This window comes from Mus caroli, chromosome 15 (genome assembly GCF_900094665.2).
Source record: "Mus caroli chromosome 15, CAROLI_EIJ_v1.1, whole genome shotgun sequence".
NCBI lineage: Eukaryota > Metazoa > Chordata > Mammalia > Rodentia > Muridae > Mus > Mus caroli.
In genome coordinates, this window is record NC_034584.1 from 29341330 (window position 1) to 29360786 (window position 19457).

The 19457-nt window shown below is 45.6% G+C and overlaps 1 protein-coding gene across 3 annotated transcripts in view; it reads left to right on the plus strand.

Annotated features, from left to right (window-relative positions):
• Nucleotides 1-19457, plus strand: part of Matn2 (matrilin 2) — a 136463-nt gene that overhangs the window by 91419 nt on the left and 25587 nt on the right. For all 3 annotated transcript variants that reach the window (XM_021183581.1, XM_021183580.2, XM_029470140.1), the window contains 4 exons: nucleotides 7688-7810; nucleotides 11361-11483; nucleotides 18308-18430; nucleotides 18670-18792. In XM_021183581.1, the coding sequence (XP_021039240.1) occupies nucleotides 7688-7810; nucleotides 11361-11483; nucleotides 18308-18430; nucleotides 18670-18792 (492 nt within the window). The remainder of the gene's footprint in view (nucleotides 1-7687; nucleotides 7811-11360; nucleotides 11484-18307; nucleotides 18431-18669; nucleotides 18793-19457) is intronic.

Here is a 19457-nt window from a genome sequence, read left to right on the forward strand (position 1 = left end):
ACACTTCCAAAAAATTAGTAAATTATTTTTTTAAAAATCAACTCATTACATTTCAGTCTCTATAGATCTATTTAAAGATGCATTTTTTTCTGGGTTGGAGAGATGGCTCAGCAGTCCCCTCTTTTAGAACAAATCATATACATATATATATATATATATATATATATATATATATATATCATCAAATTTGCTACTGTGGGGCTGGAGAGATGACTCAGCTGTTGGGAACACTGCCTGTTTTCCCAGAGGATCCCGATTTGATTACTACACCCACATGGTAATTCACAACTGTTTGTAACTCCAGTTCTATAGCATCCAACACCCTCTTCTGGACTCCAAGAGCATCAGGCATGCTTATGGTGCACAGACATCCAGACACACAACATAGCCACTAGGTATTACTCTATTAGGAGTAGTAATAATAATCATTTATCCATTCTACCGTATTTGTTAAGTAGCTACTGTGTACTACATATAGCTATAGACACATGGCTTACCTCTCAGTCCTAACACCTTAGAGCGGGAACTGTGAGACAAGGCAATGCCTATGTCCCAGTGATACACCTCCTCCAACAAGGCCACACCTCCTCCAACAAGGCCACACCTACTCCAACAAAGCCATACCACTTAGTCTTTCTAATCCTTCTCAAACAGTTCTATTCCCTAACAACTAAGCATTCAATTATATGAACCTCTGGGGGCCATTCTTTTTCAAATCTAAAAACATAAAAGCACAAGAATTTATGCATACAGATTTGAAAAGCCTATTACAAAACCTGTTTAACAGATTAAACCAAGTAATGTACAGAATATTATACAGACATTAAAATGTTTTATACATGCAAGTGATATGCTAAAATGCTCCTGATTTAATGCTATGTTGTATGATCCTAAAACTACAAAAACATATCCATGTGTGTACAATATTAAAAGAGAGACCATTGAAATGGGTCAGTGCTTGAACAAGACCCTGATGATATGAGTTTAAGCTCGGGAACACACCTCTTTTTGCTGGGCGGTATTGAGTCAGAGACAAACAGATCTCTGTAAGTTCAAGGTTTGCCTGATCTACAGGGTAAATTCCAGAGAAATCCTGTCTCTGAAAAACAAAAAACAAAAACAAAAACAAACCAAAAAAAGTGGTGGGGAAGCAATGAATAAACAAACAACAACAAAACTGCCTAAGAAAGACCTGAACAGACCACAGCAATAGATGTGAGAATCTTCTGCTGTCTCATCCATAGACAAAGAGCTACGGGCAACTCATGGATGCCCAGGGTGGGAGAACAGATCTTCCCCAGCGAATAGCCCTTGGTTATCTAATACTAAATGGTCAGCCCTGAAATCATCCACATACTAGCCACACTAAACAAAGTCAGCAAGATGTGCGGGAGAGATAACCCATTTGGAATGAACAATGGGGATTGTTTGATTGCAGAGGTGCTGATGTGAGAAGAGAACTTTCCCTAGGTAGGTGCCCTGTCCTGATATGGTCTAAAGGGTTAAGGCTGAGCCTCCCTGGGATCATCTGCATGCAGTGTCCTTCTCAGACTCATCATATCTGGATATGAATCTGACACCTTCATAAAAAGGGGGACTAGCATTATAGCATAACAGCAAGAAGTGGTTAGCTCGACCAGAGTGGGTCTACCAGCTATGTGTGAGTCAGGAAAGATTCCAGAGCTGGGGACCCCTGCTGGGGGGTGGGGGAGAGGCTGGGGACTGGGGGAACAGAGCTGCCAGTCTGAGTGAGGACTGGTGTTGGTGCAGGTTTGCCTGGTACAGGGCCTCTTCATACAGGTTTAGGGTTTGTCAAAATCTACAGTAACCAGTCTCAGGATTCTCGATTGTCCAAGCCAAGTCATAAGGCTGGTGTGGGTTTCTGGCCTCTGAATGGAGGTGTAGGCTGGGGGACAGCAGTACACACTGCTAGTAAAACCATCAAACTTCAGACTGGGTTAATTTTAGCTTGAAAGGACTGGTGCCCCTATGAACTTTCCCTTCCAGCGACGACTGTGAATTCAGGCAATCTTCTGGGGAGAGGGGATTAGCTGGTCTCATGTGGGTGCAGTGCACCCAGGCAGTGATCCCATCCACTTTAACAGCTGTTGGCATGGTCAGCAAAATGACGTACTGTTCTTTCCACCGGGGCTCCAACACATTCTGGCTAAATCTCTTCATGTAGACCCAGTCTCCAGGTTGAAACTTGTGTGGTTCCAGAACAGGGTCTGCTTCATAGAGGGCACTCAATTTAGGCCAAACCTGTTCATGCTCATCATCTTCTAATTCTGCAATAGCTGTTGACTGAAGGTTAGGTACAATAGGAGCAGGTAATACATGATTTCAAAGGGGGTTAATCCCATCTAGTTAGGAGAATTCCTCACCCGATACAGGACAAAGGAAAGGAATGTCACCTAGTCCCTGCCAGTTTCCATGGCTAATTTGGTCAAGGTCTCTTTTAATGTTAGCTTCACCTTTTCTGCCTGAACTGAACTTTGGAGTCAGTATGCACAATGTAATTTCCAATCTGCCCCAATAAATCTTGCTACATCCTGGCTTACCTTGGACACAAATGCTAGCCCATTGTCTGACCCTATCATATGATATCTTCTAGCAACTCCTTAGCCACTATCTCTGCAGTTTCAGTCTTTGTTGGAAATACCTCTTTCCATCCGGAGAAGGTATCCACGAACACCAGTAAGTACTTGTAGCCATACTTTCCCCGTTTGATTTCTGTAAAATCAACTTTCTAGTAGTCCCCTAGTCTCTTACCTCAAAGATGAGAGCCTGGATGTTTGGCAGTGTTGTGGGTGTTGGTTAAATGGCAAGCTTTTCAGCTTGACACTATATTCTCAATAGTATTTTGCATGTCTCTGAAAGTCACTTTAGATTGTCTCACTGCATCAGCCATCCATCTCACTCCCATGTTGGTGACTCTATAGATTTTCCTGAGGATGGATCTTGCCAGAGAGGTGGGTAGTATTAGCTTACCTTCTGCCGTCTGCCACCAGACCTCTGAACACCGGCTCATGGGCTGACTCTTGGCCCATTTGATCTCTTCTTCCATATAGATTGGGCATTCCGGCAGGTTGGGGTTTGATGGTTCTGGTAGAGTCACACCTAACATGGAAGCAGCTGTTTCCTCTTTGGTGGCTTTGGCGGCCAAGTTGTTACCTCTAGCCACTGCCGTTATTCCTTTCTGATGGCCTGGACAGTGTGATTGCCACTCTCTTTGGCAGCCAGAGGGCTTCAAGTCATTGTAGAATTTCATCTTTGTTTTTGATAGTTTTTCCTTCTGCAGTTAGGAGTCCTCTCTTCTGGTATATAACTCCATATACATGAGCAGTTACAAATGCATACTGGCTATCCATACAGATTTTGACAGCCAGTCCTTTCTCCATAATAAGGGCCTGGGATAGCACCATCAGTTCCAGATATTGGGAATGATCCCCTTCCATGCTTCTTAGGACATGGGATATTGGCAGACCCATACTTGGTCTGCTCCTGGCTTATGCTCTACAAATACAGGGGGTCTATGTTTTACCAGCCCCGTGTCTCCAGTCTCTGACCAAGCCTTGGGAAACTCTGCCAGCCAGGCATCCAGGTCTTTTGGGGAGGGGGGGGGTGGCTGGTGACTCGTACAGTCTAGACTCAGTCTCAGAGGCCAGGTCAAGTGTCAGCACCTGGACTGGTTTGCCGTTCTAGTCCATTAGCCAGATTTTCCCAGGGCCAAAATGAATCTGGGCTCTCATTTAGGCTAGTAGATCTCTCCCCAATAAGGGGTATGGGCATTCAAGTATCACTATAAAGAAGTGAGATACTGTCTTAGTCAGGGTTTCTATTCCTGCACAAACATCATGACCAAGAAGCAAGTTGGGAAGGAAAGGGTTTATTCGGCTTATACTTCCATGCTGCTGTTCATCACCAAAGGAAGTCAGGACTGGAATTCAAACAGGTCAGAAAGCAGGAGCTGATGCAGAGGCCATGGAGGGATGTTCTTTACTGGCTTGCCTCCCCTGGCTTGCTCAGCCTGCTCCCTTATAGAACCCAAGACTACCAGCCCAGGGATGGTCCCACCCACAAGGGGCCTTTCCCCCTTGATCACAAATTGAGAAAATGCCTTACAGTTGGATCTCATGGAGGCATTTCCTCAACTGAAGCTCCTTTCTCTGTGATAACTCAGCTGTGTCAAGTTGACACAAAAATAGCCAGTACAGATACCCATCTCATTCCCAAGTCCACTGTCCTTTGGGTAGTCCCTGAATATTGTTTGGCACCTATGGATCCCTGGAACCAGGATTTTTTATTATACAATGACCCTTCAGCCTTTCCAAGCACTGAATGTTGGACTCCAGTATCTACCAGGAAGTCTAGAGGCTCCCCCCTCCATTATAAGGGCTACCCAGGGCTCAGGGAGGGGGTCCAAGCCCTGACTCCCTCAGTCTTCCTCTTCCTCAGTGACGATAGTCTTGTTTTAGGGCTTTTTCTTTGGGCATTCTCTGACCCAGTGTCCTTTCTCTTTACAATAGGCACATTGGTTCTTACCCAAGGCTGGTAGGCGTCCTCCTCCAGGCTCTGGCCAGGGGTCTTCTCTAGGTTCTCTCCCTTCTGCAATGTTCCAGAGCTGGTGCTTCCTCTCTCTGGGTTACCATTGGCTAGCAGGAATCTGGCTAGATCTCTGTGTAATATCTTCCCTGTCTTATCTTTAGATTCCCTGTTATGGAACACTTTCTTCTCAACCTCTACTAAATCTCTCAATGAATTTCCCCCTAGTCTTTCTAGTTTCTGTAGCTTTCTTCCAATGTTCTGGCTGACTGATTTATAAATGTCAGCACCACTGTGTTAGAATTCTCTGTTTCCTCAGGATCTAAGTGTGTATAACGGTGGAAAGCATCCATAATCCTCTCGAGGAACTCTGCAGGGCTCTCATTATCTCTCTGCCTGTCATCATAAACTTTAGCCAGATTCGGGATCACTTGGCAGTTGCCCTGAGACCTGCCACTAGAGACTGGCAATAGACTTGAAGACGCTCCTTACCTGTCCCCATGTTATAATCCCAAGCTGGTCTCCTGAGAGGGAAACCCTCATCAATCTCGGCTTGATTCTGAGTTGGAGTGCCGTAGGCACCTGGAACATTCTTCCCAGCCTCCAGGATGATGCATTCTTTCTCCTCTGTTGTAAAGAGAATCTGCAACAATTGCTGACAATCATCCCAAGTGGGCTGATGGGTAAAAAGGATGGTGTCTAAGAGTCTAATGAGCTCTTTAGGGTTGTCAAAGAACCTAGCATACTCTCTTCTCCAATTGTAAAGATTAGCCTTAGCAAAAGGCCAATACTGATGGGGTTTGTTTCCCTGTTCATCAATTGGGCCTATCCCTCTCAGGGGTAAGATAGTGGAATCTGCCTCTGGTGCTACAGCCTGGGGCGGTGTCTTGGCATGCCTGCTTCTACTCCTGTGGGCTGGACCTCCCTCCATCTCCAAGGTGGACACTATTGGAACCTGGGGCGCTCCTTCTGGGGGGATACATGGGCAGGAGTAGAGCCAATGTAGGGACCACTGGCTCTGCTGCAGGAATCCCCTCGGGCGGAAACGCTGGTGATGGAAGTGCCTGGGCAGGTCCCCTGTGCAGGTCCCCTGTGCAGGGGCACAAGTGGAAACTCCGGGAGTGAATATACCTGCGCCGGTCCTGCCTGCATGGGTGGAAACGCAGGGAGCAGAAGCACCTGCACAAGTCCATGTGCAGGAACACAGGGGGAGGCGGGGTCTCAGCCAAAGCAGGGGCCACTGCCTTTGTCAGAGCTGGTGCCTGAGTGGAAGGCAATGGGGAAATGACTTCTTCTGGCGTACTGTCCTGTAAAATGGGATAGAGGGGCTTTGAAGACTTGGAGACTTGCTGCTTTGGTCTTCTGCCATCAGAGTGGGCATGATTCCTGAAGGTTAAGTATCTTTGGTAAGAGGCAATAGGAATGATTTCACCCAAGGTAGTGGGTTGGCAACCAAAGCTTTCCAGACTACAATGTAGGGGACTTTTCTGGATGTCCCTGAACCTTCTGGAATACTTTGTCTTCCACCACTAGCACCGTGGAGAGATAGAAAGTCCCCTCTAGTGGCCATCTTACTCTGAAGGTAGGCCACTCGGAGCTGCAATACGTGTGCATTTTCTTCTTGCTCACGTCCAACAAGAGATTGTGAGCTCTGGTTTTCACTTCCTTAAAGTGAGCTAAAACAATGTTAAGAGGGTGGGAGGGAAGAGAATGAGAGTTAACCTGTCCCATTGCATCCATCACCATCCAGTATAACATGAGACTAAACACTACCAGAAACACCACTGACAAAACCATATGCACGAAATAGCCACATCGTGACTAGAAACAAAAGTAAATCCAAGCACTAGGACTCACAGACTCTCACCTCGGAAAGTAGAAGTGAGGTGGATATGGAAGCAGATTGCTGGAGGTCTCTCCCTTAGCACTTCCAACCGATGGTCAGGAACCTCATCCACCCTGGACCCGGGGTCAGGAACATCTTCCTGCCCCTTACAGCCGTGACTGCCCAGCACATCTGCTTTAGCCACTTCTTTCCACTTGCACTGTTACCTCGAGACTTTTTCTGATGCCAAAATATGGCCAGAAAGAACAGACATGAACAATGAACAATACAGAAACACTGACTTTCACCACACTGGTGCGCTGACTTTAGACTCTCCGGACTGCAGATTCCAGAGATCTGCTGGGGAATACCATTCAGATGAGCCCCCAAATGTTGTGTCAGCAATTCCATGGGACCCCCAGGAGAGCTCTAAGAACCGCTGGGCCTGATGTAAAGAAATAAAAGAGTTTATTTATTAATTTGAGTCAGACTCGGATGGTGAACCTTCCCTCTGTGCAGGAGAAAAGTGCAACCTCAAGCCTAAAAGGCTTAGCATTTTTATACAGAATAGTCAGGGATTCTTTGGATTTTAGGGTGACAGGGGAGGTGACAAGGCAAGTCATTTTTCAAACACCATATCTTTTGTTCAGGTGGCAAGGCAGGATTGAGGGGAACTCTTCTGACATGAGGAGTAACTTTATGGTGCTGTCAAGAACTAGTGTGTTTTTATGACTAGTCACAGCTGCCTGTGACCCCTGATTACCCTCCTTTTATCAAAAAGTGGGGCCTAATCCCCCCAAGGATGTTTGGTTTTTTGTTTCTTTCCCAAGCTACACCTGGGAAGTGCTTAGCCATTTATCAGTGAGAGTGCCAGCCTCAACAACACGAGGCGAGGGAGGTTGCCATTTCTCTATTCTCAAGCTGGCATCTGTGGCTCCTCGGAGGGGAGGGGGTCGTTAGGGGGTGCCTCTCTGGAATCAGATAGCAATATTCTGGTGCCAGGCCGGGTCCTCTCTGAACAACCAGGGAAGGGAAGGAAGTCTCACGCTTGCTGCAGGAAGGAGCAGAAGGGAACTTCTGTGAGAGAATGCAGAAGCAGGCTGCCCGTGCCAATTCAAAATCAAATGTCAGAAAGATCTTTGAGATGAAGACATAATATCTAGATGTGGAAATGGCTTTTTGAAGAGGCTCTTCTGGGTCAAAATTGTAAGTTCTGTATTTTATATCCTTGGGGAAAATGGAGCCTGAGAACCCTCGGCTTTCATGGCTAGCCATATTGACTTATTCATGATTCCCAGAACCTTGCTTTCTTTCCAGAGATAGACTATTGTGCCTCTTCAAATCACGGATGTCAGCATGAGTGTGTCAATGCCCAGACATCTGCTCTCTGCCGCTGCCTGAAAGGCTTCATGCTAAATCCAGACAGGAAAACTTGCCGAAGTAAGTATCCCTGGCCCATTCTTCCAAATGTTCCTCTCTGTTTTCCCTTCTTGGCAGACCTTTAGCATCTTGTATTTGTAATGGATGTTTGTGTTTATTAACATCATTCTGCTCTTATTTTCCTTTTGTGTCAGCAGAACCTTTTGTGGGACATTTTTCTAGAGAATGAATAGACGGAATCTGGTCATGAGATTTGCTTAGCAACTCAGTCCATACGGAAGCTGCTCCTTGAAATGAGGGTGCCCCTACAAAGGGCTTGTGGAACCTTAAGGGAGAAAAAAGGCTGGGCATACAGATGTGACATCAAAGGAGCTGGTTTCTTCAAGTCTTACATAGGGAACACTTGATGACCTCTGAGTGTGGGGACATTAAGGTTCTGTTCTCTTTGGTAGGAAGGAAGAAGGAGGGTAATGCACTTGGCCACTGCAGCGGCTCTCAAAGGCAACAGAGCATCAGCAGGAAGGGGATGAGGAAGTCCATGTGACTCAGATGCCTATCACCTGAAATACTGAGAGGCATCTACTCCAAACCAGACCTCTAGGCTACATTCCCTAGTATCTGCAGATACATGCGTGCATACATACACAAACATACATACATACACACATAGACACACACACACCAGACTGTTCCTGAAGGACACCAGAGTGGAAGTCCTACCAGGAAAAGGTACTTGCCTTTTTACATCATGGAATCCTCAGCGACTCAGAGTGCTTAGCTGATGTGGGTTGAGTACAGACTTGTGGAATAGATTATATATGAAGGAATGAGTGATGGAGCTGCTCTGAGATACGTCATCCTGGAGAAATTACAGTATAAATGGAATTTCCTGATCCTTGTTTGTGATTTCCTCACCATGGCATTTGTAGAATTCACTGGAATTTCTGATTAGTGGTATATGTATTTTCTTCCTTTCTCCTTCCCTCCCTCTCTCCCTCCCTCTGCCCCTACCCCTCTCTCTCCCTCCCTCCTTCCTTCCCTCCCTCCCTCCCTCCCTCTCTTGCTGTTATTTGTTGTGTGGCTTGTTTTAAGACAGACTCTGGCTATGTGGTACAGGCTGGTCTCAACATTGCACCTATCTTCCTTTAATCTCTGAGGGCTGGGTTCTCAGGTATGCACTACAATACATGCTAGGATGTCTCCCTGTGTACTGCACCTGCTACTTCTTCCTAGCCATCATGTGCTACATGGCAAGACTGTACCATGCACTTCTTTGTGGGTCATATGTGGAACTGAATCTAGACAAGTTCCATTCTGCTTATGGCACAGACTAAGTCCCATACTCTTTCTAAAAAAAATATTAAACTTTGTGTGGTTACAGAACCCATATTTTGAAACTGAGTCTCTCTTAAAATTTCCACCACCAAGCCTGGATACAAACCCTTGAAACAGTCAAGTATTAAACGAGAACTTGAATGAAGAGATTCAAACTGTGAAGACAAGGAGGTGGAGTATTTCCATTAGAACACACACACCTAACAGTATTTTGGATGGCCAGCTTCATGGCTTAGCTGCTCTCTTCTGCTCTGCTGACACCTTTTCGTAGGGATGAATGTGTGTGGGGCTGACTGCACTGTAAGAAATCGGTTGCCAGTGGACTCCTATTAGTGGATGAGGGGTCTTAGGAGATAATTAGATCTGGTTCAGCACAAATAGGCATTATGATATCATGCTTCCTGTGTTACTAATGGGGTAGAGAATGGAAACAAATCAGGTATGTAGCCCCTGATGGAGACTTTGCTTGAGATTCTGCATATCTTGCCAGTCCTCTAAGATTCCCTTGGCTTATACCCCTCCTTCCACACACTGCTGGGGGCTCCTAAAGAGGAGAGGCCTCTCAGGCAGCCATTGCACAGATCATCAAGGGAGATGTGCTGAGAGAACAGGGTGGGAGACCCACTTAAGGACCCCAAATGGATCCTTTGCTAGGCTGTGGCCCCTGCCAGAGTCCCTAACACTCATCTGCATATGTTTGATAGTGACAGCTCCATTTCCTCTGCAGCCAGGTGCCCTGCTTTTATAACCAGGAAAAAAAAAAACCAGATTTTTCCTAAGATCTGGTGACTTTATTGGCCCATCTATAAGTCTTCCTCCTCCTCTTTCTCTTCCTTCTCCTCCTCCTCCCCCCTCCCCCCTCCTCCTCCCTCCTCCCTCCTTCTTCTCCTTCTCTCCCTCCTCCTACCTTTCCCCCTCATTATATTTTCTGTCATCTTTGCTGTGAGCCCAGGCCTGGACCTCTGGGATCTGTCTGTTAGAGATACCATTAATGCCTGCATTCAGTCCTGGATTGCGGCAGGCGGCTGGGAGTGGGAGGAAGTGCTCATGGCCTCTCTAGAGCATTCTATGCAGAGGGAAGCAAAGGAATTGGCTTAAAATCTGAGGTTTATAATTAGGAGCCTGAGATCTCAAAAATGTTCTGAGCCTTAGAACACGGGGCCATTTACATGTAACAGGAGGCTGGTGGTGATTTTCAAATCTAATAAAAAAAATCTGTTTCAAATGAATTCAGTAGCATCTGATTAAACTGAGGAAGATACTTTGAGGCAGCGTCATGCCGGAGGGAAGACTCCTGGCCAGGTCTCTGCCTTCTTCCTCATCTCCTGCTGGAGAGTGCCATTGTCAGTTGCAGACATTCATCATGAAGGTAGTGGTGCAAAGCCTGGAATGCCATCAGGGTCTGAGGCTGAGCAATTGCATTGTGACCCAGATGTGGGCTGTGAGATTCTGGATTCTCATACTCACATTGGAGCTCATCATAGCTGGAATAACATCCTTAAAAGCCAGTGTGAATTTCCCAGTTAGTTAGTCTGAGGATCAGTCTAGGAACTGCCATCCACATCAGCTACATCACTCGAAGAGACTATTTTTATTGCTCTAGACCTGCATTTCCTTAGTGAGGAGTTTAGACACTCTGCTTCAACATTTTTAACCTTTGTGTTTTTTCTGGAATTTCTTTCCTGAGTCATTTGGTATCGTGACTTGAGTCACGTTGAACTCTTCTTGAGTCGCCTTGAACTCTTCACGAATTGATATACATCAAGGACATTATGTGACAATTCTGGCATGTGTCTTTGGCATACCAGATCCTACTAAATGAAGTTACATCCATTCCTCACCCTTTATACTGCTCCTCAGTTTATGGTCTAACCAGCATTGCAGTACACAGAAGGCATCAATAACCTCACCTTATTTCTTGGCATCTTTGGTGTCTAACAGTCCTGATTCTTTTTTGCTGTGTCTCCAGAGTGCAAACCCATGAAGGCCAGGCCTTGGTAGTGTTCACATTTACATTGGTACATCTAGCTTAGGGCCTGGCCCTTAGCTGGCAAATGACTGACTGAATGATAATTCCCAGCTTGCCTCAGCAAGCAGTGTTCAGCAGCTCTTTCCAGGAACTGTGGGAACCCTGGAGCCCACCCAAATAGCCTCATACAGTCTGAATGGGGGGTCTTTCTCTCCTTAGGGATCAACTACTGTGCACTGAACAAACCAGGCTGTGAGCATGAGTGTGTGCTCATACAGTCTGAATGGGGGGTCTTTCTCTCCTTAGGGATCAACTACTGTGCACTGAACAAACCAGGCTGTGAGCATGAGTGTGTGAACACAGAGGAGGGTCACTACTGCCGCTGCCGTCAAGGCTACAATCTGGACCCCAATGGCAAGACCTGCAGCCGTGAGTGTGCCCCAGGGGTGTGGGTGCCGATGGAGTGGAGACCAACCATTCACCATCCTTTGGGATCATTAGCATCCATACCCTTCCAGAGATTCTGAGTTTCCTGCAATTTACAAGCCATCAAGTGTCACTGTTAGCACTACCCACTCCAAACGTTGAGTTGTAATGATCAAGAGAATCCATATGGGGGCTAGAGAGATGGATCAGTGGTTAAGAGCACTTGTTGCTCTTGTAGAAGACCCAGATTCTGTTCCCAGCACCCACCCAGTGGCTCATAACTGTAACACCAGTTCAGGGGATTCAACACTCTCTGATCTCTATGGATACCAGGTATACACATACATACATACATACATACATACATACACACACATATACATACAGGCAAGATTCTGATACACATAAAGTACATAAATCTAAACAAAATTTAAAGAGAGTTAATATATGCTAAGTACAGTGGTGTATTCTTAACAGTCTCAGCACTCAGGAGGCTGAGGCAGAGGACGGTGAGTTCAAAACTGTCATCTCAAAAAATTAGAAGAGAACAAGATGGGGGGTGGGGATGGAAATAAATAAATGTGTAGGGTTTGTGGTGGTTTGAATATGCTTGGCCCATGGAATGGCACTATTAGGAAGTGTAGCCTTGTTAGAGGAAGTGTGTCACTTTGGACATGGGCTTTGAGAACCTCCTTCTAACTGTCTGGAAGCCAGTATTTTCCTGACTGCCTGACCATCCTGATCAAGATGTAGCTCTCTCAGCTCTTCCAGAACCCTGTCTGCCTGGATGCTGCCAAGCTTCCTGCCATGGTGAAACTAAACCAGTCAAATTAAATGTTGTCCTTTATAAAAGTTGCCTTGGTATGGTGTTTCTTCACAACAGTGGAAATCCAAACTAAGACAGAAATTGGTACCAGGGACTGTGTTATTGCTGTGATAGGCCTGACCATGTTCTTGTTTGGAGAAATGTGGCTTTGGGGACTTTGGATTTGGAATGCCATGGAATTCTTTAAGAAGGACTTAATAGGCCATTCTAGTAGGACTATGGAAGACATTGGTATTGAGGTGATTTGAACTCTGGAGATCATTCTTATGATGTTTTGGTGAAGAATGTTGCTGCTTTTTGCCTTTATCCAAACAGTCTGCCTGAGGCTAAGGTAAAGACATTTATATTTATTGCATTGACAAAGGAAATCTCAAAAAAAGTCCAGTATAGACTCTGTCATCTGGTTTACTTTCATGAAGAACATTTTGATCAAGTATAGCCAGCTTAGAAAGGAAAAATACAAAATGTGGTTCAAAGAGTAAAAGGGGTACCAGGAAGTAGAATAAAGCTAAACCCTGTGTTCAAGGATATTAAATGGAATTAAGGAAGTAGTGACCTCCAAGCAAGATCCCACCCAGCTAAACTTATATATTTGCAGTTGTACGAGGGAGGGTTATATCACGTTAGGTGTTATTATGACCTGGTTAGTGTTTTCATTTGGACATAAGGAGATGTGATTGTGTGTCAAATTGACAAGGGATGGGTTGTGATAACTATTCTCAGTTTTCAACTTGATTAAGATCTATAATGAAACGCTTAGGTTCAGGCATGATGGTATACTCCTTTAATCCCAGGAGACAAAGACAAGCAGATCTCTGAGTTCATGGCCAGCCTAGTACAGAAAAAGTTCCTAGTAAAAAGAAGCTTAAGTACAGCTGTGGTGGCACACACCTTTAATCCCAGCATTCAGAAGACCAAGTCTAAGACTCTTGAGTTCAAAGTCAATCTACAGAGCAAGTTCCAGGACAGCCAAGCTTAGGCAATGAGGAAGTTGAAAAAGAAAAAGCTGGCAGTACAATAAGGAGGCCATGTTCCAGCCACAGCAAGCAGCAGAACTTGGCAGCTTTGAGCATGTGGCTCTGGCTTTATAGTCAAGAATAGAAAAGACTACTGGGACAAGTGGTGCTGGTTAGCTGGAGCTAAGAAATTAGTAGTGATTAAGAAGAGACTAGCATCTAGGAAGTGTTTTCTGAAAGCACAAAGAAGCTATGTTCCAGAGATAGATAGCCAAGGTTGTACCTTGTGTTGTAATTGGACTTGGTAATGTTTAAGAATCACCCAGGTGATACTGGTTTTGAAGGCATGAAGGGGTCATGGAGAGCAGCTGAGGATTGGCACTGTGAGAGGCCATGGTAGGTCATTGGTGAAGGTGCAGCTTCAGATGACCCCGGACTGGAAGGGTCACACAAAGAAGTTGAGCCTTGGCACAATAAAGAGAGTCTATGAGAAGCTATTGGTCAATTCTAGTTGCAGCAGAAGATCCCAGTACATTGGAGATGCCAGTACCATGGGATGACCACCAAGAACTGCAGCATCAGTGGAGTAGAATCAACCAGAGCCTAGAGTTGTTTCTACAGAGGACAGAGTTGGAGAAGTGACCCAAGCCCTTTGGAGGAGTCCAGAAGATCATGTATGCATCCCAGACATTGGAACAAGAATCTATAAAGATGAAGCTGCCTTGAATATCCCAAGATGTTAGAGAAGTAAGAGCTATGAGACACCTGCTGAGGAAAGCTGCTAACAGGGAGTTGAACCAGCCCAAGAGAAAGAAGTTTGTTGCCGTCAATAAAGATGAATAGAGTTAGAGATTTGAAGAGCAATTTGACTTCAGACATGGAGACACAGAGTTTGGAGTTTGCCCAGCTGGTTTTTTGTCTTATTTCAGGCCAGTATTTCCTCACTATGATGTTTTAGAATAGTATCATATATAATATGATGTTGGAGGTATGTGATCTGCTTTTTGATTTTGAATTTATAGGAGATTACAGTTAAGTGATTAGGTGAATCTCAGAAGAGACTTTGAACTTCTTACATTGTTGAGACTATAATAGACTATGGAGACTTTTGAAGTTGAACTAATTTCGTGTTAAGCTATGGCTAGGTATGACTCACATAGATTCAAGTGTTGAACAAGCCCATGGGGGTTAAGACATGGAATGTGGTGGTTTGAATATGCTTGGCCCAGGGAGTGGCACTATTGGAGGTTTGCCCTTGTTGGAGGAGGTGTGTCACTTTGGATCTGGACTTTGAGACTCTCTTCCTAGATGCCTGGAAGCCAGTCTTTTCCTGGCTGCCTTCAGATCAAGATGCAGATCTCTCAGCTCCTCCAACACCTTGTCTGTCATGTTTCCTGCCATAATGAAATTGTAAGCTAGCCTCAATTAAATGTTGTCCTTTATGAAAGTTGCCTTGATCATGGTGTCTCTTCACAGCAATTGAAATCCAAACTAAGATAGGGGTTGAGGGTGTAAGCTAAGTCAGTAAGCAGAATGGTAACTTTGCACAAAGCTATTGGTTAGATCCCAGCAAAAATAAATCTGGGAGAGCCAGGTGTGGTGATGCACACCTTTAATCCCAGCACTTGGCAGGTGGATTTCTGAGTTCTAGGCCAGCCTGGTCTACAGAGTGAATTCCAGGACAGCCAAGGCTACACAGAGAAACCCTGTCTCGAAAAAACCAACAACAAAAAAAAAAGAAAAGAAAAGAAAAGAAAAAGAATAAAGCTGGAAAGAGGCATGGGGGGAAGAGAATGGGGAGAGAGAGAGGGAGAGAGAGAGAGAGAGAGAGAGAGAGAGAGAGAGAGAGAGAGAGAGAGAAAGGCTACTTAGAATAGGGCTGCTAGCTGCTATTAGTCTTTGCTACTAAAAGCATTTGCTAAGTCAGATAGGCCTGAATTCAAATCTAAGCTCTGAATTCTATATATGTGATTTGGACATGTTGTTCTTCCAGTTTTGATTGCCTATTTTTAAAAGTTAATAGCATTGATTCCCCAGGTGGTTGTGGGGAATAATTGAGGCCATTTCAATCTCGTGGTCTAATGCCTGGTTTATGATAAACATAATACTAGATAAAAATATAGTCCATATCAACAAGCCTGTGAAAGTGCCTAACGGCCAGTACCAGGTTGGGACAAGAAGCCAGAAGGGATAGACCTTGGAAAACTTTGGACTACCCAGGCTAATGTAAGGGGGAAACAGGGCAACATGGGAATTTTGTGAAGTTGTTCCTTTATTTCCTTCTATTGGGCCCACCACAAGCTTGGTGACATAAACATATGAGAACTTTCAGATCTTGCCAGCTGGATAGGCCCATAACTTTTTCTTTTTTGAGGTACAGTCTTCACAGCCCCAAGCCAGCAGAGGCTAAGAGTATGTGGGGGCAGTGATAGGTACCAGGACCATGACACACTGAGAGCTAGTGGCTCTGGGCTACATAAGAATCATTCCTTTGTGCTTTGCAAACAGTACACTATGTATCTGCTTGGCTCTGCAGGCAGGAGACTGAGTGAGAAGCATGCAGCTTTTGAACATTTGGACCCTTGACTGCCAGGAGGGGAAGTTTCACAGCTGAAGTATGAGATAGAGGGCCAGCCTGGGGGGACCTCATTCTTCTCTGTCTTCAGAGGGAAGGAAATGTGACTTTCCAAGCATGATCCCAGAAGTCAAGGGGGGTTTGCATGAAGAGGTTGAAGCAAAAGTCAGCACTGTGCTGTACACTTTCTTCTGACTGTCACTGGGTCCTGAGCTGAGGGGAAAGAGAAGGAGATCTTTGTTCAACAAGAAGATGCCTGGCTAATGGAAGTGCCAAATCCTGCCTTCTTCTCAGCATGTTTGGCTTGCCACTGTCCCTGGTAGTAATCTGCCACTTTGCTGAGTCTACCTTAGGCCTCAAAGAGTCCTGGACTCCCTGACTCTCCCAGCATGCCTTGGGAAATCTAGAAGCTCAGATGTGAGCCCAGAAGAGATGGGGGTCTTTATAAGATTTGTCAATATTTAGAAAATATAAACCAAGCTGTTTCCACCCAGAAGTCCTCAGAGAAACTCATGGGGTTCTTAGAGAGCCCCAGGCAAGACGGCAGCCAACCCTTCTGAGGTACTCATTCCATGCAGGCACACTTGTGAGCACCGTCAGCACCCTAGCTCTCACATGCTTCCCAACAGCTGTGCCTGGTAAATGGCAGTTCAGGATATGAGCATGAGCATTCGGCTCCTGAGACGCTGAAAGAGTTTCCAGTAGGTTTGCCTGCCAGTAGACTGTTGCAGAAGGCACTAGTCCTCAGCCATGCAGAGTGAAAAGGCTTACTTCAGGGGGCTGTCGTGAAGTCCTCAGTGTCTGTCCAGCTGATGGGGGTTACATTTTCTCCATTCAGTAAATCTTCGAGGCAGCCCATGGGGCTCTACGTGGGAGCTAGCCACCATAGCTGTGTGTTCCCTGGCTTTCCACTCTCCCTGCCCAAGCACCGGCTGTATGGTGTTTAGGTGCCAGAAGAGGCCACACAGGCAGCTGAAGCTTTTGTTTCTTCTCTGAATCTGGATGTCCTGATTAAGAGAGGTTTTTGTTTGTTTGTTTGTGTTTTCTTTTAATTGACTTTTTATTTTCAAATAGAAATGAATTACACAATAATTCTGCTTGTCTTATGTCAGCCCCTGGAGGGCTTTAGATGGATCATCTCCTCTGACTTTGACTGCATTATTACCAGAAAGTAACCACCAGGTATCTAAGAGAGATAACCCAGTTAATGAAGTGGTTGCTTTGCAAGCCAGGGGTCTCAGTTCTACATCCAGAACCTGGGTAAGAGTGGAGGTGTGACCGTATGCATTGTGATCGCAGCACTGGAAACAGAACAGTGTAGGCTTGGATTTTTTTTTTTTCAAAACCTATTTTAGTAAAGGTTCTTAAATGCTTCAACTCCCCCTCTAGCTCACCAACCAAAGGCAGGGGAGAAGAACGGTTACTAGGAAACGGGAGATGTGGACCTGTTTAGAAGTAGTTCTTTTGGGTGATTCCAAACATTAATGAGTAGCAGCTGCTCAATCCAGAAGAAACCACAAGGCTCTGTCGAATCAGCACAAGTCCTCTAGAGTGTCAGGAAGCAGTTGGAATACCATGAGAAGTTCTTTGGTTCTTTTCTCTCTATGAAGTCATGACATGTAAAGATCAGAAGATCAGCTAAGACCTGCAAACTGTTAGAAGGTGAACTGATGCAAAAATCTGTTGGGCTCTTTCCAAACATCACAGTGTCCTCTCGTGTGTCTGCTTCAACAAAACATACTCTCGTGAGACAGCTTCCAGAAAAAACATCACATGACACAACTGAGTTTCCAAAGAAACCGGGAATTTCCACTTCAGAAAGGCTCCTGTTAGCCAGCCATGTGTGAACACACAGAGTCAAGGGAGGCAAAAAAAAAAAAAAGAGAAAAAAAAGAAAAGGAATTGCTATCACCCGTGGATCAGGAGGTCACAGCACAGAGAGGCTAAGTGTGACTCACACCCACAGCAAGGACATGGGAATCAGCCCTGTCCTAGTTTGCTTCTCTGCTGCTGGGATAAACTCTATGACCAAAAGCAGTTTGGAGAGGAGACAGTTTGTTTCAGTTTACACTTCCAGGTAACAATTTATGACAGAGGGACCTCAAGGCAGGAACTGAGCCAGAGACCACAGAGGAATGCTGGTACTGCCTTGCATCCAGGTTCACATTCAGCTTGCTTTCTTATACCACTCAGGACTACCTTCTCTGGGGTGGCACCATTCACAGTGGGCATCAATCAAATCAAGGACATGCCACACACTCCCACAGGCCACTTTGGGGGAGGCAATTCCTCAACTGAGACTTTCTCAACTCAAGGGACTCTAGGTTTGTATGACTGACATGGAGCAAAGCTGATATCTCAGCAAGCATAGCTCTTTCCCTGTGGCTGCAGAAAGGCTTTGCTTAGCCTTGCTCAATGGTGTGTTGGCACCTCGGTCCCTTTATGTTTTCATATTTTGTGACCATTGCAGGGGTGGACCACTGTGCACAGCTGGACCATGGCTGTGAGCAGCTGTGCCTGAACACAGAGGAGTCCTTTGTCTGCCAGTGCTCAGAAGGCTTCCTTATTAATGATGACCTCAAGACCTGCTCCAGTGAGTTCCCCTTTCACCTCTCTATAGGGAAGGGTTTCCAACAGAAGTGCTTGTATAGACAATGCAGAGAACAGCATGTTCTCCTCTGCCCTTTTTTCTCCCCCAGGGAGACTAAGGGGAAATCTTCTGGGGGCCACATGCTTTCAATGGCAATAAATAAACAGTTACTTGATTCCCATCATAGCCATGAAGGCTTGCCGAGACAGGCTCAGGAACCTCACTTGGCTTTGGTCTTACAGGGGCGGATTACTGCTTGCTGAGCAACCATGGTTGTGAATACTCCTGCGTCAACACAGACAAATCCTTTGCCTGCCAATGTCCTGAGGGTCATGTGCTCCGAAGCGATGGGAAGACTTGTGCAAGTGAGTTTCATTACACTTAAGATCCTGGGACAGACAGGCTCAGCACAAGCCCTCATGGGTGCCAGTGCGTTGATGACACTGGCATGTAGCTGTGCATCCTCCTTCAGACTTCACTGGGCCCCTGGTGATGTGTGTGCCTATATCTTGAAGCCACTGGTGTTCTTGTCCAAACCTCCTTCCCACACTCCTGGAAATGGCTCTGCTATCTCCATGCCCTGCCTCGTTAGCATTAAGAAACAGTCCCTCATTTTTGGTGTGCTGCAGTGGTTTGAGTTGTTTGTTCAAAGTTATGGTCAAATTTCGTTGCTATTATGATACGTTTGAAACATGGCAGTTTTCCAAGGTGATTGTGTTGGTGGGAAGGGTTAATGCCTTTCTCGTGGGAGTCGGCTGATTACAGAGAATGAGCAATTATAGTGTGGGATCAATCCCTCCGTCCCCACCTCTTGTACATAAGTCCTCACTGTGCTTTCCCACTGTGAGATGAAGCAGGATGAAGTCCTAACTCCTTACGCTTCTATTCTTCCTTGTCACTCTATCCATGTGCTGTGATATAACTCCAGAGCACAGACTAAGACATACTCTCAGCTCTACCCCTAGCCAGTCAAACCTGGGACCCACAATACAGAGACTTGCTGACTGCAAGCTGGCTGCCAGCTGGCTGC